The sequence below is a fragment of the Lissotriton vulgaris genome, chromosome 5, assembly GCF_964263255.1.
Source record: "Lissotriton vulgaris chromosome 5, aLisVul1.2, whole genome shotgun sequence".
Lineage (NCBI taxonomy): Eukaryota > Metazoa > Chordata > Amphibia > Caudata > Salamandridae > Lissotriton > Lissotriton vulgaris.
The window spans coordinates 1,290,951,489-1,290,978,878 of NC_141693.1; the positions used below are offsets into that span (position 1 = coordinate 1,290,951,489).

Genomic DNA, 27,390 nt, shown 5'->3' on the forward strand with positions numbered 1-27,390 from the left:
CTGGATATGGAAACAATACTACAGTAAATCAGAATAAAGACATGATGTGAGAGTAGGAATTTTAGTGTGACTACAGAGAGTAGGGGGGTCGAGATTTCCACTGTTTAGAAGCAAAGAATGAAAAAGCATAGTTGCAGGAGAAGGCACATGCAGGATGCTTGGATGCTTCAACACCCTCCACATGCTCCGCAAGATCTACAGGTGGATCCCGACAGACACGGGAAGAACACCCAGGCCCTCGTCAGCAGCAGCCTCGACTACGCAAATGCCCTCTATGCAGGAGCCCCGACCAAGCTCATCAAACGACTGCAAAGAATCCAAAACGCCTCTGCACGCCTGATCCTCGACATTCCACGCCACAGCCACATCACCCCCCACCTGAAAAACCTGCACTGGCTCCCCGTCAACAAGAGAATCTCCTTCAAATTCCTTATCCACGCACACAAGGCACTCCACAAGACAGGCCCAGCCTACCTCAACAGTCGACTCTCCTACGTTCCCAACCGCCACCTCCGCTCCGCTGACCTCTCCCTGGCTACCGTCCCGCGCATCCGGAGAACCACCACCGGAGGCAGATCCTTCTCCCACAGTGCCGCCAAGATCTGGAACACCCTTCCCCTCAACCTACGACAGACCCAAGTACTGCTGACCTTCAGCAGATGACTCAAGACCATTCGACCAGTAGCGGCAACCCACCCCCCCCCCCCTCTCAGCGCCTTGAGACCCTCGTGGGTAAATAGTGTGCTTTACAAATCTTGTGATTGATTGATTGATTGATGCACAGACATTAAAAGACATTGGGAGGATGAATGAAAAGTGGTAGTAGGAAAGTTAAGAGTAATAGTAGAATCAAGATGTTGGATGCACAGCCATGAATCAATTTGAAAACGATGCAAGAAAATGAAAATGACTCGGAGCATTGAATGAAAGCCAATGCAAAGAGACTGGAGAACAGAGCTCAGAAGCAGGGCCAGACTGAGAACCAAAACCGGCCCTGGCAAAGTGCTCGGCCGGCCCCCTCTACCCCCCGGGGGGTTGTGGATGCCGCAAGCTCTTTGCCAGTGCCGGTTTTCGGCCAATTTTGTTACAGGGCCGATTTTGCAGCTTTCCAGGGGCCCCAAACCAGCCCCCACCCGTGCGGTGCACCGGGGGATTGCCCGGTGCCCGCTATGGCCAGTCCGGCCCTGCTCAGAAGCCCTGGGAGGGGGCAGAAGAGCAGACAAACACATGGAGAGGGGCATGGGAGTAGCCAGGAGCCACCAACAAAGAGGGAGGAACAGTATCCACACCTACCCATAATAAGTGCAGAGATTAAACATTTCAGAGGCTACAAAAGTAAGAAACGGTGCATTTGACAACAAATATGATTAGCACTGACAGGATAAGTGGTAGAGAAAACATGCTTAGGAAAATAAGAGAGGGGTCAAAGATACTGACAAGAACATGTGCAACTGATTAGGGAGGAAGAGTATTAGGAGCAAACACCAGTGGCATAGTGAGAGCGCAGGAATGTGGGGAAGGAACTGGAAAGAAGGATCTGGCTGGGTTGGACTTAAGTGTAGAATGTGGGAGGTCATCAAAGACTGGATAGAAGTCTACTGTAATGTAGAGAAGTTGCACTTATATCAGGACTCATAATCCTGATGAGATGCAGAGATGCTATAACATGACAGTACATTACTTTGTGTGTTGGGATTGGCTGGAAGGGTGTGCATGTTTAGTGTGGTCCCAAGCATGAAGGGTTTGGCTTTGGAGTTATGGGTGAGGACTCTGGTGGTACACTTAGTGTGCCACAAGCAGCTACATTTCAGCAGAGGGTGGAACAAAGAGGGTTACATTTATTGAAATATCATTCTTGTGTACAGTTGGAAGGGGTAGTTTCAAACTGTGGGCAATGTGTGATGTGTCTTGGATGAGGAGATGTGGATGTCTTATCATGTCACTGCAAACATGTAGCTTCTCTTAACGGTGGAGTGTTGTAAAGCAGAGTGAGATAGGTTTGCATGGGTTGCTGCCCGCCATCGTTGTGTAGGAAATGGGAATTGCTTTTTGGAATGGATATGGTCTTAAGTTATCTGTTGGGGAAAAGCTTGGTATTTTCTGCCTAACAGAATTGCAGGTGATCTTAGATCTTTTTGTCTTCTCCTAGAGTGTCAGAGAAGGATGGTCCATGGATTCATGGACTTGATCCAGAATGAGATGGTCAGTAGTGGTACCAGTTTCATCTATGAGCATCTTTGAAGTTTCTCTTCAATAAAGAGTGGTGTTACATCAGAGAATGAGCCTTACCATTGGCTGCGGTATGGGCACTTGGACTTGAGTCTGTAGAGGGGAAGGCTCTCGTGTTTGGGGTGCACTGGCAGTTCTGCTCTTGCCCCGCCAGACACAGTTATCTTTTCTACAGCAGCGTAGAAATGTTCTCTACTAGCAAGTGGCTGTTTTTTATTCATTACATCGTGCCAGATTGATAAACTGGTGAGTGTAGAGTTGTAGCATGGAGGACATCAGATGGAGAAAAGGAATGATGTTAAAGATAGTCATCTTTTTAAGCCTGCAATACTCATGAAAAATTGGGCGTGGTTACCATTAAATCCATTCCTATCCAAGATGGCTACCTTGCCGGTGTGTCAACTATTTTCCTGTGATTTAATTTCCAGGCTAGATCACATACAAGAAACCCCTGGTTAGAGAACGCTGTGTTGCAAAGCTTGCATATCCCTATTTTTCATTGTGTACTAAACTGTGTACAATTCATCATCAACAAACAGCTACCAATACTCCAAAGGAGGTTTTTTCTTCCCGTTGTAGATTTTTCCTTTTTCCTTTCATGTGTATATTAGGTGCAGGGTGGCACTGGTGCTAATATGAGGAGTCATCCTTTCTGTGGGCGATTAAGGTGGAAACATTCATAGATCCCAGTCCTTGAAAGATGGTCTATTGCTTGAGACAGCCATGAGGACAATGAAGAGTACTTTGAAGAAGGTACATATTTGGCTGTGGCCAGCCAGTGCAGAGCTTGAAGACTGGAGTGATGTGGCTACGTATGTGTAAGTGTTGTAGTGTGTGCTTGCAAATTTTGGATTCTCTGAAGTTACTACCTAGCAGAAGATTGGTACTAGTAGTGAGTGTCATCATCATCTTTATTTTGCATTTCAAAAAAGCAAGTGTCAGTTGACTTAATTCAGGCCTGACAGGACTAGGGTGCCGGAGGATCAGCACTGTGCGGAAGGCACTTCTGGTGACTTAGATCAATTAAAGAGCGAGTGATAGTCTCAAGTTCACAATAACCTCCATGTTTCCTGCTTCATTAGGGGTTGTGGTAGGGGGATGACGTTTCTGGGGCAAGTTGGTCATAGGCTTGTATTTCGTCTATTACCCACATATGAAGAGCTCAATTTTAGATGAACTGAACTTCAGTGGTCTGAGGTAATGATCCAGTGTACACGAATCATGATTGTCCAGGTTCTCCAGCTTCAAAATGGAATGTGTGTCATCAACGCAATTGTAAAATGTTAAATAGAAGTACCTGGTGAGGTCTGGTAGCAGACTGAGACATGTGTTGAAGAGGAGGAGCAAGATGAAAGAACCTTGAGGTACTATGATTTGTTGTGGAAAGGAAGTGATGAGAAATGGGAGAGTGAGATGATAGTTGAACAGTTGAAGTGAATACGAGGAGATCCAGTCCAGGATGGTCCTTTGGGTACGAATTTGAGGTGGACTTTGGCTGGACTGTATTAAAGGTGGCACATTAGTCCAGTGTTTTCACTGTCTGTCACCCACACCATGGAAGAACACATGATGAGGGGTGGGTCATTATTTTATTTTATTTTCAAAAAGAAAATCCCGCTTTGTTTTTTTTTTTTTAAATAAAAAAAACATTGACATTTTGCTGCACGGCTCCTGTATGTTGCCGGAGCCATCTGTCAAACTTTCAATGCATTTACAGGTATCAGTGTGACGGCGGTTCCTGTAAATGCGACAGATGCCCGCTGGGCTGGCAGACAACTCAAAATTTGGCGGGCCAGTGCTTTCTCACCCTGATGGCGTAAATACCCATAATTTTGCGCATTCGGAGCGGAGCGTTTAAGTGTGTATGCACGCCAAACTTGATAAATGGATGAATTTACAAATAGAACAGAAACGAAAGGGTGTGCTTCAGGTTTCCTTTCAATGTAAATACCCATCCGCAAAATCTAAATCAGGTGCTAACTTTTTGGTTGGGGTGATAGAGTTTAGATGTCAGCATCTGTGCTTTCAGCAAATGGGGTAGGCTCTAGTAATGCTGTAAATGTTAAAACAGAGAGTTTTAACAGTAGTTTTACCTCTGACAACATGGATCATACACTTTTATTTTGAAAACAGAAGTCCCTTTTATTGACTCTGCAAGTCTTATTGCTTTTTTTCTTTCTTTATATACAGTTTTTCTTATGTGTTAGATATGTTTACAGTCTATACACATAAAACTCACTGACATTTCATGTCACCATTTTTTGCACACCATATATACACCGCATATCAATTACAAACAACAAATAAGTGCAAATTTATACATATATTGAAATCAAATAATAATGAAACGTGATCTTGCAATCATAACCCCATAAATTCCTCGGGTTAAAGTCCTACTCTTTTTCCAGAGTTAGAATGTTTTTTTTCTTGGCAATTCCTATTTAACCGGTCCTATTAGAGTTCAGAGTTTGCTTGTAAACAATATCTGGGTGGGCTTGAAAAGTCAGGCTCCACTTGTTTGCTTAAACATTGTCTTTCATGAATCTTGTACTCTAGTCCACTATTAAAAATGCCAACACGTTTCGACCTTTATAATTGTGGACCTCTTGTTTTGTATAAGGTCTTCCTCAGGGCACGATCTATGTAACGTAGGACAAGTTTCAATTTCAATATTTTTATTGAGAGGGGGTGCTCTTAGGGTGTGATGCTTTCTTTTGTTCAGATATAGTCAAAGGGGTTCTGACTTATCACTTTGTTTAGTTATATTCGTTCTTATTTTATGTGGTAGTTCGTGTCTCTGTTCAAAATCGTCACCGACCCTTTTCCACAGGTTTGTTTTCTTGCTTGCTCTTTGGACGAGCTTGTATCTCCTCAGTCGATCGCAGCTCTCTTCTGTTAAAACAGTCTCCTCCTTAATGTTAGTGTGCAAAAGAACAACTGGATGCTGAAGAACACAAGAAGTCTAGTAGTAGAGAAAGTTCAATATTCAAATCATGACTTTGGTGGAGTCTGATTTGCAGAAGTTGTAATTACACTCCCTTTCATCTCTGTTAGAATCCCTCCAAGGTAGCTGGCGATCACTGGTAATATGTTCCACCTTCCTTGTCAAGGTTGTCTCAGAAACTTCCATGCTATATTTTTTTTTCATGTTTCTACTCCTCATTTGTGTCATTCTTTTTTTTATCTGCTTATTGTTTCTAGTGTTGTTTTTAGTGGTTTTTAATATTGATAATTTGGACGCAGTCGCGGCTGCTGACATTTGAAAGTGGTGGGGCGATTGTGTGAACGTGCGTACTGTGATGGCTGGCGAGGCTAAATGGTGGACAGCGAAACTGGCAGTGTGTGCTGGCTTTGTTGTATAGAGACAACAAAATAGAAGTATAAGGGGTTTATATGAAGACATAACGGGGCTCTATTAATCCAACAACATGGTGTGAGCGCGTGTGCCTCCATCTCTCTCTCTCCTGTACTGCAATTGAGAGATATGCTATTGTCCTCCAAAACATTCCCGCTTCGTTGGGGAAAAAGGGCAGCTGGTCCATTTTCTTTCAACCCGTGGCTTTTGACACCATTATTATTTAACGACCACCACGAAGTATGTTTCCATTCACAAATAATTGGATTCCTTGTGTTACAACAGTCATGTAAAGTAAAGATTTTCCTTCCCACTGCGTATTTCATGAGTGAATGAAATGTAGTACAAGCTGCTCCGGTAAAACAATCTAAAGCAGCAATTTACACAGTTTTACCCTCCCATGGGAAAAACATTAAATGTATGTGAACGTTATATGTTCCTCTCACACACCACTCTGTTCTCAGTCAGTCTGCATCCAGGGAAATAATTTTTCATCCATAATGTAATCAAACACAAACAGACTAACAGGGTCATCGGTGACAACCTGCTGCTCACTCAGGGTGTCCACATTGATAGCCCGAGCCGAGAACTTTATCTGTCTCCGGCAGCCAGGCTCTTTGCTTGGCCCCACATAGAACAGTCAAACCCCGGTTTGTACATCAGCAGTCTCGGACACTAAGCACCGATATCCGCCCCATGGACATCACCCATCATTCAGACCTAGTGCTTCGAGTATTATAAAATGCACAATTGAAATATAAAGACTGACTGCCTCATAATAATAAAAATAAATGTAAAAAAAAATTACCTTGGCTTGGCTTGGCTTCCCGCTCTGGCTCTCGAGTCGAGTCCTGTCCCGAGGGCCGAGACTGCAGACTCCCGCGCGCCATCCTGGATTTTTTTGAATCCCTCGTCACCAGTGTCGTCACTGGAGGCTATAGTACAACAAATAAGCTCTCGCAACTACAGGTGTGTATAACAAGACAGGGTTCAATGACCAACAGTAAAAGGAAACGCAGACGCAGGTTCTTTGGTGTGAAGTTTCTTATTACAGCAAGACGTAGATTTCTCTCCAGACTTAAGAATGATATCAAAACGCCGACACGTGTTTCGTCGTGTACGGGTGAGTCAAACACGACTCTTCAGGGCTTATACTCCCAATCCACAGTGTGGTTGGAGTAAGTCTGGGTCTTTAAAAGCTCAGTTATAGGCAAAGGGTATTTGGTGTGTTCATATATAGACGAAACTGGTTGATAAGGTGATTGATTGCGGTAAGACGACCGCCGGGATCAAACAGAGGAGGGATTACACGAAGCGGCGCACCGCCTCAGAGGAGACAGACTCGTTTCCTCAAGCCTGCATTTTTTTAAGAATCCCCTCCCGGCTTACCGCCTGATGACACAACAGGATACAGCGCTTTTACAATCTATACAAGACTACCTATGGGATTGGACAACTCCATTCTCTTACCGCAATCAATCACCTTATGATGGGTGATGGGTGATGTCCATGGGGCGGATATCGGTGCTTAGTGTCCGAGACTGCTGATGTACAAACCGGGGTTTGACTGTTCTATGTGTGGATTGGGAGTATAAGCCCTGAAGAGTCGTGTTTGACTCACCCGTACACGACGAAACACGTGTCGGCGTTTTGATATCATTCTTAAGTCTGGAGAGAAATCTACGTCTTGCTGTAATAAGAAACTTCACACCAAAGAACCTGCGTCTGCGTTTCCTTTTACTGTTGGTCATTGAACCCTGTCTTGTTATACACACCTGTAGTTGCGAGAGCTTATTTGTTGTACTATTGTCTTGTCTTTTGACTTGTTGAGACGGTTAAGGGCGTTTTGCCGTCTGCTCTTCACGCACTACACAACGATACGTTTGTTCTTTACACACCTTGTAACGTTTAACCCAGGCAGTGCGCCCCTGTAGTCCTACTTTTCTAAAAAACCCCTTGCACAGTATCTCGTCACTGGAGGCTGCAGGCAGCCTCCCTCCCCTCCATGGCAGCCGGCGCTGATTGGTTCGGCCGGCTGCCCTAAATACGTCATGTCTCCTGGTCTGCATGCTGCAGAACCGAGAGTGGGAGGAGGCTTGGGGGAGCGGCTTGCCCACTGTTGCTAATACTGTCTGTTTGGACAGCCTCACAGGCTGTCCAAACAGTCCGTATTCACAACAGTGGGCAAGCCACTCCCCCAAGCCACTCCCCCCTGCCCTGAGGCTCGACTCGTAAACAGGAAGTAAGTTTGCCGACTGCGTTCTCGCCGTGCGAGAAGGGCAGGCAGAAACAAATGGTAGTTATAAATAAATAACTACCATTTGTTTCTGCCTTCTTCTCGCACGGCGAGAAAACAGGGGGGGCGGCGCCCAAACGCCCCCATGGTAAAACCGCCACTTGGACGCTTAATCATTTATATGAGTACGCTATGTATTTATCTCTGTTTGCCGATATTTATTGATGAATTATCTTGCTGCACCACCGATTTTCGATTATACCGATGCCTGAACTAAGCGGTCTTTTCTCTCTTACTGATGCGGTTTTAGTATGTTGTGCAATGTTGTATTTTCCTTGTGTCTTTTATGGCCTGTTTGGCCGAATAAAGAATTATTGATTGATTGAACTTCCATGGCAATGGGAACAGCGTCTAAAGAATTTCTTACTTGTTTCATCTTTAAATTCTTTTGTTTGGCCCTCCAGGACCAGGCGGCCACATCTGATACTTCTCATTTTAAGGCTGGGGTACAGGGCTAAAAAAAACTTCCAGTCGACATTTGTTTCCTGAGAGAAGTCCACTGCAAATGTTATCTTGGCTCCCTTATAGATTTTGGACATTTGTAAGATCAACCTTGCATGTTGGTTTGGATGGTGACACAGGGGGATGGATTCCTTCTTAACCTGATATGATGCACCCTCTGAAACTCCAGGAATGGTGTGTTCACTTTTATGAGCATTGGGATAAAGGTTCGCAGGAACCCCAATATATGCGAGTCCTCTTCGTCTTCGGGGAGACCATAAAATCGTATGTTGGTTCAGCTTTTTTTTTGTATATTCCACAGGTTTATTACTCAGATCCGGGGAGTCTGATATTGTCTCTTTTAGCAAACCTATACTTTTGCTGGAATCGACACTTCTCTCTCTGACAGTGATAGTTATTCTTTAAGTGATTTGAGTTAAGTTAATTTCTGCTGTCACTCCCTAAACCGCTGTCATTGATACCTTTATCAATTTAAGTTCTGCCGTTATTGTTTCCAATATTCCTTAAGTGTGAGCTGTCTCCCTTTCTTGACAAGGTTTCTTGCTGCCCACAGCCTCAGAAAAGAGGAGTTTAGAGTTACCTAGGAGTTTTCGATTCAGCCACTGGAAACACTAAAGGAGCATGCTGATTCAGTTCTAAGAATCAGTTCAATATATATAGGATTCGTATGTCGTGGAGTAAAAAAAAGATAAAAGAATTCCATTGATAAACAAACAGAGAAGTTGCTATGCATTCAAAATCCAGAAGATGGCATCAGTGTATTATAATTAAATAAAAAGAAGTTCGAAGTCGGTGCGCAAACATTGTCCAGAAGGAGAAGTGTGAGGTCCCAACGCGAGCTGCTCGCTACAAAAATCTTCCGGTGGCTCTTCTCCATACCAAGGCCAGGCGGGTCACAGACAACTGGTAAAAGGGTCGAACAGAGGCCCATCTGCTTCCGGACAGGCAGCTCAGGCTCCCACTGTCGGAGTTTGAACAGCACAGAAGCTGCTCAAATCGGCCACCCTGCACCCACAGCTGCAACTGGGATACCCGCCCCTCACCCATTGTCCGAGTGCCTGCCTTAACAATCCGACCCTGGTTCTCCTAGGTCCATGAGGGTGTGGAGGGCATCTCAACTCAGGAGAACGCCTTGAGGATGGCACCCTGCCTCTTTCTGCCTCCCGCTGCTACACCAGGCTGGACACATTAAGGCCAAGATCCCCTCCAGCTCTGGGTCACTCAGGGTTTCGCGACCCAAGGTGGATCAAACACACCTCCCTCCCTCCTTGGTGTCAAAGGAGTATGACAGTCCTGGGGTGTATAGATACTGGGTAAAAGAGCAATTCAGTTGCCCTCCAGTTCCTCAATAACTGCACATATGGCACGAGGCTCTCGGGGTTTCTGAGCCGCCAGCTTCTTCGTGGTGTGGTCCCCACCCCCCAATCCAGGGTAAAACGCAGAAGGTTATTGTGTTTTTTGTGACAGGACACTCCGAGCTGCAGCATTCTGAGGGGATACTATACACCTTGGAACTCCAGTCTAAACCCATGGAAAATGCAATTGTGGCAAAAGGTGGCAGAGAAGCAACATCCTGCAAGGTTCAGCTTCTCAAACCTCTAGATAATTTAGGAATTTATGAGAGATAAAGATTCTCTACCTGCTAGAGAACTAAGTAACAGTCCTTGGTGTACTTAGGTCTCCAACCAATCGATCGCGAGCTACTGGTAGCTCGCTGATAGCCTTTGAGTAGCTCACGATCCGACTTCTCCTTTTAGCCGTGTTTTATCCCATCTTTATTTTTTTGCTTAATTTAAGGCCTCTTTTCATTGCTTGTCCGCCCTTTCCCAAACCAGCTGCTGAGATCGGCTGACCTGAAGTTAGGAGGGGTGAAGCAGGTGACGCAATTGCCAAAAGCCCAGCACAAGCAGCATTAGACTTCCCACCGGAAACCAAGCTCTCTGCCTACTGCAGCTAGGAACGGGACTTTCATCCTTCACGGCCTGTCTGGATGGAGCAGCAGAAAGGCGGAGTGGCAGCTTTGACACCGGAGCCCAGGACTTTGGGTTGCATGGCATGCAGGTGGTGTGGTTCTCGACACAAGAGAACAACCAGTGTAAACCTGGCAATGCCATAACTTCCAACACATGAGAGGTACTTCATTAGAAAAAAAATATTTGTGGAAAACACTGGGAGAAATTTAAAATGGGAGAGGATTATTATTTTTTTTTTTAAAGGGTAACGCTGCTTTCATTTAATCATTGTGGTTAGTACGGCCTAGTCCCAATGATTAAATTAAAGCAATGCGACTAGGCCCTTCATTGAAATCGTCATCTTGCTCATGTATTTGCTCCTCACTAGTTGTTGAGTTGCCTTTGTTTTGATATATTATAGGGAAATGAGTCCCCAGGGCCACGTCGGAGCTTTTCATTTCATTTATAGTTTTAGTTGTGCCAGCTGTATAGGCGTATTGAGCATGGAACAGCCTGACTTTTCTTTGTTTATTCAGCTTTTTTCACACTGGTAGTGTACATTGTTTTGTGTTTATTTCCATTTCATGTGTTAATTCTTGCCCTCTAAATATAGAGAGGAGTGAGTTTGAAAAGTGGATGTGGCCTTCTAGTCAGAGCTGCTGAAATTGGAACTGGGGAGCCAGGTTTGAATCTCAATGGTGGCCCAAATCTTGTGATTCCTGTGCCTGCAAAAAATTAATGCAAGCTTGTCTGATGTAACTGGTGCTCATGTACAGCACCCCAATACATTCTGGTACAGACTGCAAATAAGTGCTTCCAAATCACTTTAAGATACTGAGATGGAAACGTTGTTATTTACTATCTTCAAATGTCCACTTAAAGCTTCCTTTGTCTTCACTATACATATTTCGGACTGGGTTCCCTTCTTCCTAGATGAGAGGCTGAGATTGCCGGATGCTCCACTGCTGGACACCTGTGAACCCTCAGCATTCACCATTTATAAGAGCTTCTCAGGCTCATGATGGCTAGAATATGTCCAAAGACAAGAGATGTTACCACAGCTTGGTCTCTCAGAAGCATTCCCAAATGTTTGTGATAAGGTCTAGTTAACAGCCATAGCACACAGATCTCAATGTGACACATATTAATCACGATGATATTTTCATAGGGATATATTGTAACAAACTGTTCCTATGGAAATTAGGCTTCAGGTCAATAGAGCTGACTGTGCAGCTCTCTGGAAGCCATGTGTGATTTGCTTGGCCTTTAGTAGCTCATGATGATTTTCACTGATCAGAAGTAGCTCTCACTAAAGAAAAGGTTGGAGACCCCAAACCCACCAACAGTTTCTAAAGTGTACACTGAAGCATTTATATATCTGCTTGCTACTGGAACAGGGGGTTAACCATGCTGATGTTTTGGTAAATTGCACTAAATGGCTATATCCTAAGTGTGAATCTCAACGCGGACCCTGCTGTTCACTTTGCGCTTAATACATTTAAAAAGCTACTTGAATTGCCTCAAACGTTTTGTTTCAAAGGTGGATCGTGGTATGGGAGCAGACCTGTGGAATGCCCTGGTGAAGTTCATATCGTTTAAAGCTGCCTTGTATAATGCTCGGTGAGGGTTATGCAGTACTATGGTCAGCCGTCTACAGACCGCCCCGGTGATGGAAGTGCCTTATGATACGAGGCTGCTCTTTGGAAATCATGAGTGAACGCCTTACCGTCTCATGCGTGTTAGCCCTTTGGAAAGCCCACGTGAAGGCTGTTGTGGCATTCTGCACAATCCTATATGTGTAGGACTGTTTTCCCTTCGAGCCATTCCAGGTTTCAATTACTGTTTTTTTCATGTCATTTTTGCCCTGAAAGAAAAAACGAGGAGAAAAAAACTTAGTGAATTTGGTACTTCTTCTAACACACGATTCTATGTTTTATTTAAAACTCACATCCTACAGTCGAGACGAGAGAATCATTGGGTTTATCCCCTAAAGCAGGGGTCTCCAAACCGGTCCTGGAGGGCCGGATCCATGCCAGATTTTTAAAATTACTACATGTATCTCAATGGGGATATCCAAAATATCTGGCATGGATCCGGCCCTCCAGGACCGGTTTGGAGACCCCTGCCCTAAAGGCAATGTAGTGGTCTGAGAAAAAGGTGCATTTAGAAATAGAATTTCTAAGGATGTTGATTGCCCTGTGCCACCATGAAGGGCCTGAGCTGGCATGTCTCCCCTAACTATAAACTTCTAGTGAATACAAGAAAGAAATTGAGATGTTCAGCTTTAGCCAAAATAGACTGACGTACGTGGCCCAAACGTCTGAATAAAAGCTATATTCACTGTGAAATATAAAATCTTAACACACAGGATTATAGGTTTGCAGATTGGCAGCAGACAGCACAAACCATTTTCACTCTGTTGGACTTGCTATGGTTTAATTTCCCCACCTGCTGTCCACTGTCAAAAAAACAAATATTTCCTTTGCAATTATAATATGTAAAATAAATGTAATTTTTTGTACAAAGCTGCAAGTCTTTGAGAAAATAAAAAAGTGCTCTACACTTACGCATTCTCTCTATTCTTCATCAAATGGTTAAAGTAAAATAAACAAAGGAAATGTATGCGGCTGTCTGGGGTGAACTCTCTAATAACAAGCATTGGCACTTCCAAAAGATCAAGCCTTGGGCGTCTGGTGTGGCAGGTATATTTTTAAATTTTTTGTTGCAAGTATATATGGCAAACATTAAAATATAAAAAGCACACCCGATAAACAGGGTAGCCATAAGCTTGCAATAATTAAGAACAATTATAATCCTTGCAGGCAGGTGTACTTCGACAGATATAGACACCCGTTTTAGTTTTAATGCATATCTTATGTACATATGATTCTTAGTGGTGCAAAGAAATGTCATTATTGGCTTCGAGTACTTAGAACAAGAAAACACAGGTTAAGCAGACAAGGATAACTAAAGAAGATAAACAAGCATTGGAAATGCAATAGGTCTTGCACCATTAGGGTTAGTGCTTTTAGAATTGTTTATGGGTTTTTTTTGTAAATGTTTAGCATTTTTGTTTCCTGTAGCCAATGCTAAAGAATTACAAATAAAAAAAGCCATAAACATTTCTAAAATATCTAACTGAAATGGTCTGAGACCTATTGCACTGTGTGAGGGTGAGGGGTTGAGGGTGAGTGAGGGTGAGGGTGGGTGAGGGTGAGTGAGGGTGAGGGGTTGAGGGTGAGTGAGGGTGAGTGAGGGTGAGGGGTTGAGGGTGAGTGAGAGTGAGGGTGAGTGAGGGTGGGTGAGGGTGAGTGAGGGTGAGGGGTTGAGGTTGAGGTGTTGAGGGTGAGTGAGGGTGAGGGCGAGTGAGGTGTTGAGGGTGAGTGAGGGTGAGGGTGAGGGGTTGAGGGTGAGGGTAGGTGAGGGGTTGAGGGTGAGTGAGGGTGAGGGTGAGTGAGGGTGATGCTGAGGGGTTGAGGGTGAGTGAGGGTGAGTGAGGGTGAGTGAGAGTGAGGGTGAGTGAGGGGTTGAGGGTGAAGGGTTGAGGGTAAGTGAGGGTGAGGGTGAGTGAGGGTGAGGGGTTGAGGGTGAGTGAGGGTGAGGGGTTGAGGGTGAGTGAGGGTGAGGCGTTGAGGGTGAGTGAGGGTGAGTGTGGGTGAGGGTGAGTGAGGGTGAGGGGTTGAGGGTGAGTGAGGGTGAGTGAGGGTGAGTGTGGGTGAGGGTGAGTGAGGGTGAGGGTGAGTGAGGGTGAGGGGTTGAGGGTGAGTGAGGGTGAGTGAGGGTGTGTGAGGATGAGGGGGTGAGGATGTGAAGGCGCGTTTGGCAGTGTATGTTTTAACGCTCGGAATATCATAATGAACCCAGACATGACAGTCTCCAGCCAACAGCTGTAAATAGTTAGTCAAGTAAGCTAATGTTTGAGAGAGGCAGGCCCAAACCAAACTCCATGTATATTGCTAGAGCAATGCTTGACAGTTCTGCTGTTTAAAACCCAGCACAGTTCTAAAACAGTTCTGAAAAAGCTAAGAAGTCTGGCCTTTTTGCTTTGCCAATGCTGGTTTACATTGCTTTGGTAAAACGCCATTGTTGAAAGATGTGCCCAGCCACTCGTCATTATGTAAAAATTAAATTACCTTAATGCAAAAATATATTTTCTGGGCACAAACAAAAAACAAACTCCGCCATTGAAGCCTCAAGCCTAAAACGGAACTACTTTGTGTGCGCATGCGCTCCTTGTGAGAGGGTGGACTGCTGAAACTCCGTGAACATATCCAGTCTCGATCTGCTCGATCCACCGCCCCCTGCTGTAGTGAGCAGTGAATGACAACAGCAGACCAATGGAGAGGGGTGGCTGACTGAAGACCCTTGTAAGTATGTTATATACAATTTTACTAAAAATGAAATAAGTCTTGGCTAATGCCACACCTAAAATCACCCATTCATTTGGGGGGAAAGTCTCAGATCATGTAAAGACAGCTTGTCAGGCAGAAGGATTAAAACAACTGCAAGTTATTGATGCATCTTTAAAACTGCATAGGAATAATTCAGCTAAACAGACATTAAGATGACAACAAAAAGCAAAATGTGTGCATCAGACACATGGGCGCAAAAGAGAGGAAGAAAAGACAATCTGTGCAGAGGCAAGAGGGAAACAGACTGGGTGGGCGTCAGCTTCCGAGACAGAAAGGGGGAGACACAGGGGCGGAGACGGCATCCGAAAGAGGACTAACACAAAAGCATTGGGCATGCACACATCACAGGAGGCAGGAGGAGAAAGGAGACACGGGGCTAGTTCATCAGAGACCAGAGGAGAAACAGAGCTGCGCGTCACAAAGGCGAAGAGAGAGGCCTTTGCCTGCAAAAAAACATTAATTGGAGAACAAAACAAACGCACACGGCAGGTTAACGAGGCAGAGAAGAAAAAAAATAAACAAACAAGACGGAGGGAAGAGAGGGGAGGGGGGAGGAGAAATGCGACACGGCGGGAAGGGGAGGGGGCGGAGCAGGTTAAATTAAACAAACGAGACGGAGGGAAGAGAGGGGAGGGGGGAGGAGAAATGCGACACGGCGGGAAGGGGAGGGGGCGGAGCGGGTTAAATTAAACAAACAAGACGGACGGAGGAGAGGGGAGGGGGGAGGAGAAATGCGACACGGCGGGAAGGGGAGGGGGCGGAGCGGGTAAAACAAGACGGACGTGCACGCGCTTTTACGCTCAATGCGCATGCGCATTGAGCTTAAAAGTCACGGGCACTGCAAGGAATCGCCACGATTCCTTGCAGTGGATAAAGAGTGGATAAGCCCCCATAGTCTCGCTTGCTCGATGCGCATGCGCATCGACAGGCGAGACCTAAAAAAGAGTAAACAATAGAAAGAAAAATATAGTGCACCCTGATGCAGAAAAAATGTAATGATACACCCAGAACACATCAACGTCTACATTTGCTCATCAACATATTGTTGCCTTTACACTGTACAGTGCTTCACTGCCTTTTGGTTAGATTTGCACTGCGCAAATACCACATATATATATAAAATATACATACCTACATACATACATACAATGATGAAGTAAAGTATTGGCCCACCAGCCCTGGTATTGAACTGCACTTCTTTTTATGTGGCTGAGCATGTGATAAGATAAAATGCTGTCACTGACAAGGCAAAAGAGTCAGTTCTCATGGCCTAGACTTCGCTTACGTTTTCCAAGGTTGCGAGCACCCAACTTGTGCCACCTGCGTGGAGCAATAACAGGGCAGGCCAGCATCTGGACTGACCAGTCCTGCATCAGATGAAAGACACCAAGCTTGGGTTTCTTCGTAGTGTGACTTGTCAACTCCATTGCCTGGAAGAAAGGGCTGTAATCAAGTCTTATGAAGAGCACTTCCCAAGATGGTGGTCTGTGTAGAGGTTGCAGCTTGAAGTTCCCAATTCATGATGAAGTTGAGCATTTTCTTGTGAAGTCAGCTCCTTTTTGAATCATAATATATAAAAAAGGCATTACCGAATGACGAATGTGTCACAGGGCATTTGCACACTCATTTTTCATTCCATTATTTGCAAATTTGCTTGTATTTATGTCCCTGATTTTTGCTCCTTGCAGTCAGAATTTCCTTTGGATTTTGGTCTGGAAAGATCTTGCTTGGCTCTTTTCCCTTCCCTGATGTCAGAATTTGGCTCCTTTCTTACCTATTTCTGCATCAATCGTCTACCAAGGAGGGTTTTCACAATTGTGGCTTTTTTCCCTAATCGGTACGATCTTAAGGCTACACTTGACACCTTTTGCCATACACTATTAAGTGCAGAGTGGCACAGTTGCCACTGGGCAGAGTCTTCCTTTCCTCATGATAGTGAGATGACGGGCGGACTGATCTTTATAGCTTCCAGTCCTTTACAGGTTGTGAAGTTAACAGCTCCTCAGGTTTGCTCACACTACGGGTCTTTCAAATGACTTCTCAAAAGAGCTGCAAGAACGAAGCATTTGAAAAGTCAGCTTCAAGGCAGACCTTAGTATTACTGTCAACATTTATCCTAATATGGATTGCTTATTGGTAATCTTACTAGTACTGCTTTGGCCTGGGCAACGCTCCTAGTTAATGACTTTGGATGCCTGTTTAAAGACCTATGATACCCGTTCACAGGCATTTCAGGTGTTTGAGCATCCTGATTTGGAGTATTCTGCTGAGGAAACATTGTGAGATATTCAGCAAAGCAGAATGGGTGCACTTCCTTCTGACCTCATATTTGCATGGGCCCGATGCTTCAAAAAGAACCTACGTAACTAGGGGCAGCTGTGCACCCTGTCAACCAGAATGAAAAGAATTGCTGGCAAAAGGTTGAGCATGTCTATATTATAATAATGTAGGGTATAAGATTCGGACTTGCTCTAAACGACCTCTGGAATATGTAGGAAAAGTCCAGTCATCTTTTGAGGAGTCGAGGAAAACAGGAGTGCATTGGCTTCCATATATCAGATCTTCTCTATGGACACCAACAGTCATATGTTTCTATTGCCAATTACTGTGAGAACAGATGGGGACGTTATTAAAAAGGAAGCACTGCTGAATAGTGGTGTTTGTAGAATATTCACTGGGCTGGACTGAGCCACCAAGAATATCATTCCTAAGGATTGGACATCATTGCGGCCTAGACCACGCTGGCATTTTTGTGGATGTGAGAGTCTGGAACGCTGCTCCATGACTTGCGTGGATTGTCAGAATAGAAGGGCAGAGGTTGGACTGCAAGTCTGCAGAGACTGAATCAGGAGAAAGATGTTGGAACTAGGATTTCTCCTTGTGTGCCTTGTCAATTCTACATTTTGTGAGAAAGGGGCACATATAAGCCTTTCTAAGGCAGTTGATTGTCCAGGGATTGCTACCTAAGGTTCCCAATTAAAGAGGAAGTTGTGTCTTTTCTTGTGGAATTCATGAGTGATGAAAGCATTGCAACACATTTTTTGACCGGGACTTTAATTCTGGGAAAATCATGCTTCGCTCTGATGTAAAGAAACGTTTGGTACCGTCCTAATCTTAATTTTTAATAAGGACTACTAGATTGGCAAAGAGGGTTTTCCCCTTGTAGCTTTTTCCTCCGAACAGAGACTTTATTAAGGAGAGATTTGACACCTTTCTCGTAGAGTACTAGGTGCAGGGTGGCACCATGGTTATTGGGTGACGTTTCCCTTTCCTTTCCAGGCAAACTGACAGATTTTTAAAGGTATCCAGTCCCTTACACATGCCTGAATACAGCAAACAGACAACCAGTTAACATTTGCAAAGAGTGTGTGCGGTAGTCGCCCTGCTGCTAACTTTTAAAAAGCACACATTTCTTCACCATAGCTGCCAACTAGGCCATAATGATTAGGGCATCAGAAATCATTGATTGTAATATTTTCAAACTTTCAAAGCACTACCTTGAATAGTGCAGTTTTTACTGTCAATTAGCACTTGTGTAGTGTCAAGGTATAGTAGACAAAAAGGAGCTTAGAGGGAAAAACGGTCACTGGTCGCCCTCCACTCAGTTATATATTTACAAAACAAGACCTAGACCGACCAGGCATAGAAAATTCAATCAGTAACTGGTGCACCATCAACTGCAAAAACGTTTTGCACAATACTCCTCTCTTTTAATTGTTGAGGTAGGAGGTACATCCAAAGTATGTCATAGTATAAGAACAACTGCCCAAACCCTTGAGGAAACAAAAACAGTTGTGAGACAACAATTAACACACACCTATGTGTCTAGATAGGTAAATGAAGAAAAGTAGAAAAAGTGTGTGAGAGCGAGATGGCACCTCACGGGCGAACCACCAACGGGAACCTGGCAGGTACTCACCAGGATTGCCCTGATTTCATCATTGGCGCCATCAAGCTAGAAAGAAAAGTGATTGTCCACAAAACAAACAAAACATTGTTTGTGAGGGATTGCAGTGGGTGGGATTAAACGAACAAACACAGAACGTGTAAACTAACAAGTACGTAAAAGACCACAAGCAACACAGAACTTATCTTTATTCTTTTACTTTTGTGTTGGTCATGGGATGTTAAAAAAGTGAGAATGGCTAATCCCTATCTAGCCATACGCGAGTGCTGAGATAACGCCGGTTCCCCTCCGTTAACCGCAAAATTGCGGAAAGAAGAGTGACTTACACCTGGAGTCACCCCGTAACCACCCTGTAACCAATTTTGGGTTGGACCTCGCGACTGGTATGAGCCCAAGTGGTCGTTCGAGGTTGTGAAGACAATGTTTGTCCTCATGCAGTGGCTCAAAAATCTGTGACGCCCTGAAGAAATTGCCCGAGATGGAAGTGGCAATGAAACATGTCAGCAAGTGGAGTATGGCTAGACAGGGATTAGCCATTATCACTTTTTTAACATCCCATGACCAAAACGAAAGTAACAGAATAAAGATAAGTTCCGTGTTGCTTGTGGTCTTTTACGTACTTGTTAGTTTACACGTTCTGTGTTTGTTCGTTTAATCCCACCCACTGCAATCCCTCACAAACACTGTTTTGTTTGTTTTGTGGACGCTCACTTTTCTTTCGAGCTTGATGGCGCCAATGATGAGATCAGGGCAATCCTGGTGAGTACCTGCCAGGTTCCCATTGGTGGTTCGCCCGTGAGGTGCCATCTCGCTCTCACACATTTTTTCTACTTTTCTTCATTTACCTATCTAGACACATAGGTGTGTGTTAATTGTTGTCTCACAACTGTTTTTTGTTTCCTCAAGGGTTTGGGCAGTTGTTCTTATACTATGGCATACTTTGGATGTACCTCCTACCTCAACAATTAAAATAGAGGAGTATTGTGCAAAATGTTTTTGCAGTTGATGGTGCACCAGTTACTGATTGAATTTTCTATGCCTGGTCGGTCTAGGTCTTGTTTTGTAAATATAGTGTCAAGGTATGCCTTGGTCATCAACAGAGGCAGTAAGAAAGTATCAGTTTCCTGCTTAACATAATAGTACTATTCAAAAAGCTACCTACATCAATCAGTTCTCGGTGGGTTTTGATCAAATCTGAACATTTTGCATCAATGTCATTAAAATCGACAAATTGTTTGCTACATGGACTAACAACTCACGTTTGATATATTACACACAAGCCACCCACGAATTAACTTTCTGGCTTCCCCTTTAATTATTTACCAATGTCATATGAATATGGTCACTGTCCTCTCAAAATCAACAATACTGTAACATCCACCAATTTAGGCTTCTCTATGTGACCACTCTATGTTGTCCATTCCTAGCTCTATCAGTCTATCAGCTTAATACTCACCAGCAGGGAAAAGGATTCCTCCTAAGATTTTGACTCTGACAGAGGCTCATTTCTACCTGCTTATTGGCTGAAAAAAATATTCCATAGAAGCAGGAAGAACACAAAGGGTGGAATCTACGCACCATCATAAAGTAGAGTTCACAGTTGACGGTGCAGACAGTCTCGAATACAAAGGTGATGCGGCCCACTTCTTTATTCTCCAAGTCCTGTGTCATGGACAGAGGAGGGCTGTGAAAGCAAAGACACTGTCAGAACCATTCCTGGGAGAGAGGGCTGTGCCTGTGCCAATATAAGAGCCATTGAAATTAGCACAACACAAAAGCAGCTTTCAGTCACAAAGAGTAGAAAAATATTTAAAATAACGTGTACTATATTTATCAAAGTTAAATATTTAAGTGAGGGGTAGGAAAAGAGAAATGAGAGGACAAAAGGAACCAGTGGAATTGCTAGATGGAGTTTCATAAAACCAATGTAATATGATACAAGAGACTCCTGCAGAGTGATTGTACTTTTGAATATCAAGACCCAGAATATCGTGATGCAAGACTATCAAGAACAGGATATCGAATGGAAAACTATCAAAAGGTACGCGCATATAGGTAGTATAGATGTACTATGCCTAACTCCACATCGACATACCTTGAATGTATCTACAAAATAGGTACACATTTGGAGTTAGTTATAGACAATCTAGACTTACTTGTCGGTATTTTAGCCACAATATTGTGCCCCATTGATATTCTGGCGTCAATATTCAAGGTGCGCACCTGCAGGGTTAATGTGAGGTGAACTAGTTTATATAGAATGGTAGATCTCACAACCAGAGGCCCTCATTCTGTGCAGTTTGGAAATGTGGCACATGTGTCAATGTGGTTACTGAATATTCAACAAATTCTACTGCTTTAGCATATTATCATATTACTATCACATATCCAAAATGTAGTAATGCAGGATAGCGTTACTTAAAAACCATTACCACTAGTAAAAAGCTGTTTGGTAACTAATTTAACAAATTGCATTTTACAGTAAACTTGAATGTACATATGTGGTACTTTGTCAACCTAGATAAAAGACAACTGTGCGCAGCACAGAGTTGAAGAGAGGCTATTTGCAGTTCATGTGCTTAAATGCCTTAAACTTCCTAAGTGCAGTACATGCTAACATTGTGGTATTGCTCATGAGGTGGGATCAAACTCTCGATCACGATCAATCACATGTCTTTACCATATTACCTTAGAAAGTGGATGGAGCACCTCAACTGTCAAAGATGTTTGTGCTTTTATCTCACTTTGATGACTTCGCAAGAAGAGACATCACATGAACTTTAGGGTGGGTGGTTACCATGCACAGTTTCTCTTAAGTAATTTGTAATGAAAATTCGAGGATACAAGGAACTGGAACCAACATAATAGAACCAATTAACATGGCAGCAATCTGACTTGTTACATCACAGAGGTCACAAAGGAGGTTACATGGGTTCCAAGAAGCAACTAGTTATAGCTACGGCTATCGTTGGCTACTAACACTAAACGGCACCCGAGGCATAGGGTATGATCCATGAAGCTTTGGTCAGAGGTTGCTATTTGAGATCTCACCTGAATCCAGGGATTGTCAATGTCAGCACAATGAAGTCGTTATCGAAGGCACTAGACACAGTATAAATGAAGTCTCCAGCGACCTCCCATCCTAAAAGAGAAATAAAAAAAAGTATTGTAAAGATGAAGAAAAGGTGGGCTGCAAACTGAAAAAAGACCTAATACGAAAAGTATCCATAAGAATTAGTCTGCCTATAACGAAAGAATATTTCTGAAGTCCCCGAACAGAAGTCCATATTTGGCCACTCATTGAACAATCTAGTTATTCTCATGGCTAATTAAGGCCTGGCTTCCAAATGGTAATTTTTTTGTCTATATGGAAAAGCTAGAACTCACTATAATGGTTTGCTAACATAAAACATGTCATAAGCTCAATATAAAACATGCCGTAAGCCTCCTAAACACATCCATCAGCCTTGCAGTGACCTCTTCTCTGGTCCTCGTGCACATCATTAGTGTTGTGTTGAGGATCACAAAGGGTTAACAACACAGGGTATTCTGACCATTAGTTAATGGATGATTGCTCATCTGTTGTAATAGTCTACCAAGACAATGACTACCGCGCCTGCTATTAGCCGTGCATGTTTCTGAGCAAAGCAGGACTGCGACCCATCAACGATTTGGGATAAATGTAAATTTTGAAACAACACAGCATCATCACAGAAGTATAGAGTTGTTAAATGTGTTACTCTCTATAAGGGAGGGGAGGGATCCTATGGTTGTACAAGCCAGCTTAAATTCTGTTCTGAGCCTACATTTCAGCGGTATTTAATTGCATCCATCAATGTGCATACAATTGTGTCTACCGACAGTGTGCTAATGGATCAATGTATTTTCCACAGAATTTTTTGCTGTTTAGTTGGTGTATATAGCACTAATGTGCTACCTCGAAATCACTTCAAAGCTCGGTGAGACAATGTAACCAATTCCCAAAACAAAGCATACTCAGATAGTCACATGGAGCAGAGGTTGTCAAGGGAGCCCCTTCTGTTCATCTGCTAAGCAGCAATGGACAAGCAACACATTCAGATGAGGTCGAGCTCCTGCCTGAAGCTTGCCAGTGTTGATATCAATGCTGTATTTTTGTATTTTACTTTCAGAGGAATGTCCAGTGATTGAAAAAATGATAATACTATGCAAAAGTGGGACCATACACATTCCAAAAACCAGGGAAGGCTGGCCCTTAGGGACCATCACAGGGAAAGAAGTTGATTTGCAAGAAAAAGGGACGGTTGGATGGACTGGAACTAGTCAATAAGAAGGAAAGCGGGCAAAGGGTTTGGTAGTGATGGAGCCAGTATCGGCTATCTGCAGTCTTCCTTTCTAAAACAGAGGGTCTTTGATATCAGATGTTGTGGTCAAGCCATGTAGGACAATCAATACGGCTTATGCCTTGTGGACTCCGCAAATGTAAACGTGAATTTACATTGGACTGACTCGTTCATATGGAGCTAATATGAGAGGAGGGCCAGTCATTCACCATCAAACATTCCGGAAAGTTTGGTACTACTCCATGGCACAGAAATACAGATTTTATGTCAGTACAAGATATATGTCAACATGCATTGTGAGACTATTATCTGTTTCTACTCGTAGTGTCACATTGCCCTCCTTATAAGATGTGTTACTAAGGATAGTTCTAAAACCATAAGGTATCAAGGAAGTAAGAAGCATATAGATTGCAAACGCTCTTTTATTTCAGTGGCCTAGCAAGGAATTAGTATACTCTTTCGATTAAAAATATACTCAGCAAGCCTTTCAGAGACACACTGGTGCTCAGAGAGAGAGAGAAATGTGTTTCTGTTGTGACTTTGGTGAATACATACCAGTTGTTCCTTTGTACTCCATATTGACTGCATTGAAGACATTGCTCTGCATGTTGGTCGGGAAAGTGTTCCACCATTTATACTCATATCCAAGGGCAGGTTCCGTTCCCGCGGGGCATTTGATGCAGACTGCGGAATGACAAGACAGAGTTACTGAAGAAGAAGTTTTATGAGACAAGTCAAAGCTATGTCTGATTCTAGAGATTAGCAACTCTCTAATTCTAGAGCATTAGCAGCATTTTTTAAAGAAACAAAACAAACAATTAGAAAGAGACATATGTACAAATCTCGGAAAACAGCAAACTGACATTTCCTAATCATTAGGAAGATAATTAAGTTAGCCTAATATATAACTTTCCTTGAATTATGTTGCATATATTATAGTAAAACAATGTTTCTCAAAGTTTAATTTGAAAAAAAAACACCTAAAGTAAAAAAAAAAAACATGCACTAAAATGACTAAAAGTGATTTATGGTATTAACTAAAAGTAATGTCATCATATCTTTTTTTTTAAAAAAGTGCAGTAATTTTAGAATTCAGAAAAGGTTATTAAAATATCTTCAAATAAAATATTGAAAATGTTTTTTTAGATATTTTGTAACATTACATTAAATGTAATTATATTTTTTAATGGTTTAAAAATATTGAATTGAATGTAACATTATTTCCTATAGGTTCCCTATCTCCATTATTTGCTATATGAGGGTGTTGCAGTATTCGCTGTTGACAATGTGTGCTGCTGGAATTACTCTTGCTCTGAGTTGGAGCGCATTCAATAGTATTGTTGGTCCTTTTTGCCTTTTTGGCTGTAGTAACTTTAGGGGTGTAGTATGTGAATAGTAACAGGCTTACTCTTTTGTGTGTGGGTGCATGTCCTTCCCTAAACCCCTCCATAACCTAGCCTCAACCCCTCTTTACTCCCTAAACCCCATTCACTTTGTAGTAGGTACGCCTCATTTTTCAACCCCTCCCCCAGTCCCTCTAACATTTACTACTAAGTAATAAACTTACATATGTGAGGATCTCATAGGAAAGATAGGAGAGGTGGAGATTACACTCCACATTTGTGAAAAGCTGTTTGTAGTACTTTGATAGTATGATTGGAGCACTACTAAACATACTACAAAATGCGTTATGTGAATAGTGCCCATACACTCGTAGGTTAGTGAACTACATGTTGTAGTAAGTAGTGCCACTTTATGTACTACAAAATACAGTTTGTGAATTGGGTCCGTGTGTTTAGCCAGTTAATCACTAAAGTAGGAGCATGGAAATTGTTTTGGTTTGAGGACAGAAAATGCTTTATGATGTGTATTCTGCCCTTTCACACTGAAGTGTAATGAAACGAAAATGAGAAAACGACATTCGAACCAAGAAAAAACAATTGCTAAACAAGGTGATGAAGCATAAACAAGGCACGAGTTTCCTGATCCATTAGTACCATCAGGGACTCATTGGGGCATATTACCAAGCAATAGCGATAATTATCGCTATTGCTTGGTTAGCGGGAAAAAAATATCGCCGAGCACCGAGGATTTTTACCGCTGAGATTCCTTGATATTATCAAGGTTTATCTCAAAAGCGGTAAAAATCCTGCGAAATGCATGAATATCGCTGAAAAATCAGCGATATTCATGCATTATCGTGACAATGCTCTTAGCCATGTTATCCACCTTCCATTGGATAACATGGCTAAGAACTGCATTTAGCAGGCGTTAGCTTTTGGAGATATTCGCGCTTAGCGCAAATATTTCCAAAAGTTGTTAATAGGAGTTAGAGATGTTAACCTTGGCACGCCCACTTTGCATGTCATTAGCGATAATTATCGCTGACATGCAAAGTGGGCCCCTAAATGCCCGCTATCGCATACAAGCTGTCGCTAACTGGTGTTAGCGACAGCTTGGTAAACGGCGATAAAATTATTGCCGCATTAGCGGGGAAAAGTCCTGCTAATGCGGCGATAATGCCCTTGGTAATATGCCCCATTATTCGTGCTGATGTCGAGAGTCTCCCACATGTGACTGGTGGAGCCTTAGTGCTGAGACTTGTTCTAGGATCTTCACCAAAGGCTGAGGTATAACCTAAAAGTATTTCAGGTAAGAGAGATCCGAACCCCTGCACGTCAGATGAGAATGGTTGTTCTTACCGACACCGCCTACACTGGGAACTTACCTGATCCATTGGAGTAGGACCCGTGTGGGCAGGGCTCACATGCACTGGTGTTGGTCAGATGGAACCCTGGGTTGCATGGTGGGCAAGGGGATTTGGTGCCAGAAGGAGGCAGTTTCACAGCATCTTTTGCTTCTTCGCTACAGATCTTTGGTTCAATCCATTTATACATCATCTGAGTCTAGAAAGGACAGCAAAGACAGAGTGGAAGACAACTATTATTGTTCATGGTCTTTTTAAGGAAGGATTGCTTCCAAATGTGCATCCAAGCGCTGCACAATAAACATGGCATGATTAGCAAAATAAACAAAATAGCAGCTAAATATAAACATTGTTTGGTGCAGCTTTCAATTAAAATGATGTCTAAGGAGTGTGCTCAGAGTTACTTCCTGAAAGGGTGGAAGCAGCCAGAAAGGATTCAGATAAATCTGTCTTTACATGAACAAGGGGCCATGTGAGAAAAGGGTGCGTCCATTTATTGTTCTATAGTCATAATTTGCACAAGGAAATCCCAGAAACAAGCCACGCCAATGGCATAACTGCACATGTGCGCAGGGTATCCACAACAGTGGATTGATCCATCAGATGAGAGAATGCTAAGGTTTGGGGACATTAGCTCAGGTGAGTATGGTATTAGTTATTTTTTGACCTCATCAAGACTCCTAAAATTTTAGAGGAAGAATAGTCGTCTATTCGATATTGGTATTTAAGATACAAATAGATGTGAGCAGATATTCACAGTCAACCTTTCAGCAGTAACTGATTGGTTTATGTTACTTTAAGAGAACAAGCATTGGCAAAGCCAATAGGTATCACCTATGTAAGAGGTATAGGGTTCGCCACTGTGTGCTTGCCATGAGTGGCTGCCGTTCAGCATGACTGAAAGTTAGTGTCATAGAAGAGAGTGGCATGGAGTGGAGTGTCAAAGAGTGGAGAGGTGTGTTATAGAGTAGAGTGGAGCAGAGTGGAGTTGAGTGGAGTGGCGTAGAGTCGAGTAGGATGACGTAGAGTGGAGTGCCATAGAGTGGAGCGGAGTGGCACAGAGTGGTATGGAGTAGAGGGTCATGCCATAGAGTGTCGTAGAGTGCTGTTGTGTAGAATGGGGTAGGGTGCCGTAGAGTGGAGTGGTGGAGAGTGGAGTGGTATAGAGTGGAGGGAAGTTTTGCAGAGTGGAGTTGAGTGTCCTAGGGTGGAGTGGAGTAGAGTGTAGTGTAGTAGAGTATCATAAATTGGAATGGAGTAGAGTGTCATAGAATGGAGTGGAATATAGTGGAGTAAAGTATCAGAGTGTGTGATTGTCGTAGAGTGGAGAGTGTTGTGGAGTAGAGTAGAATTTCATAGAGTGGAGTCTCAGAGTGGACAAGTGTAGTGTGGAGTGGCATTGTGTGTTATGGAGGGGAGTAGTGTAGAGTGTTGTAGAGTGGTGCAGAGTGTCGTAGAGGTGAGTGGCGTAGAGTGGAGTAGTGTTGTAGGGTGAAATGGAGTGGCATGGAGTGGAGTGGTACAAATTGAAGTAGAATGTCAGAGTGGAGTAAAGTGTCATAGAGTGGTGTAGAATGGACTGGCACATAGTAGTGTAGAGTGTTGTGGAGTGGGGTAGAGTGTCAGAGTGGAGTGTTGTAGAGGTCTATAGAGGGGAGTGATGTGGAGTTGAGTGTCATAGTGTGGAGTGGAGTATCATACAGCAAAGCATCTTGAGTGTAGTAGAGTGTCCTAAATTGGAGTAGAGT

At 43.3% G+C, this 27,390-nt stretch overlaps 1 protein-coding gene across 4 annotated transcripts in view; it reads right to left on the bottom strand.

Annotated features, from left to right (window-relative positions):
- The window catches only part of ELAPOR1 (endosome-lysosome associated apoptosis and autophagy regulator 1), a 483,435-nt gene that overhangs the window by 142,560 nt on the left and 313,485 nt on the right, over positions 1 to 27,390 (bottom strand). For all 4 annotated transcript variants that reach the window (XM_086923178.1, XM_086923177.1, XM_086923176.1 and 1 more), the window contains exons 9-13: positions 25,664 to 25,841; positions 23,491 to 23,619; positions 21,665 to 21,755; positions 20,192 to 20,297; positions 12,021 to 12,158 (exon numbers count right to left, since the gene is read on the bottom strand). In XM_086923178.1, coding sequence (XP_086779304.1) covers positions 12,021 to 12,158; positions 20,192 to 20,297; positions 21,665 to 21,755; positions 23,491 to 23,619; positions 25,664 to 25,841 — 642 coding nt within the window. The remainder of the gene's footprint in view (positions 1 to 12,020; positions 12,159 to 20,191; positions 20,298 to 21,664; positions 21,756 to 23,490; positions 23,620 to 25,663; positions 25,842 to 27,390) is intronic.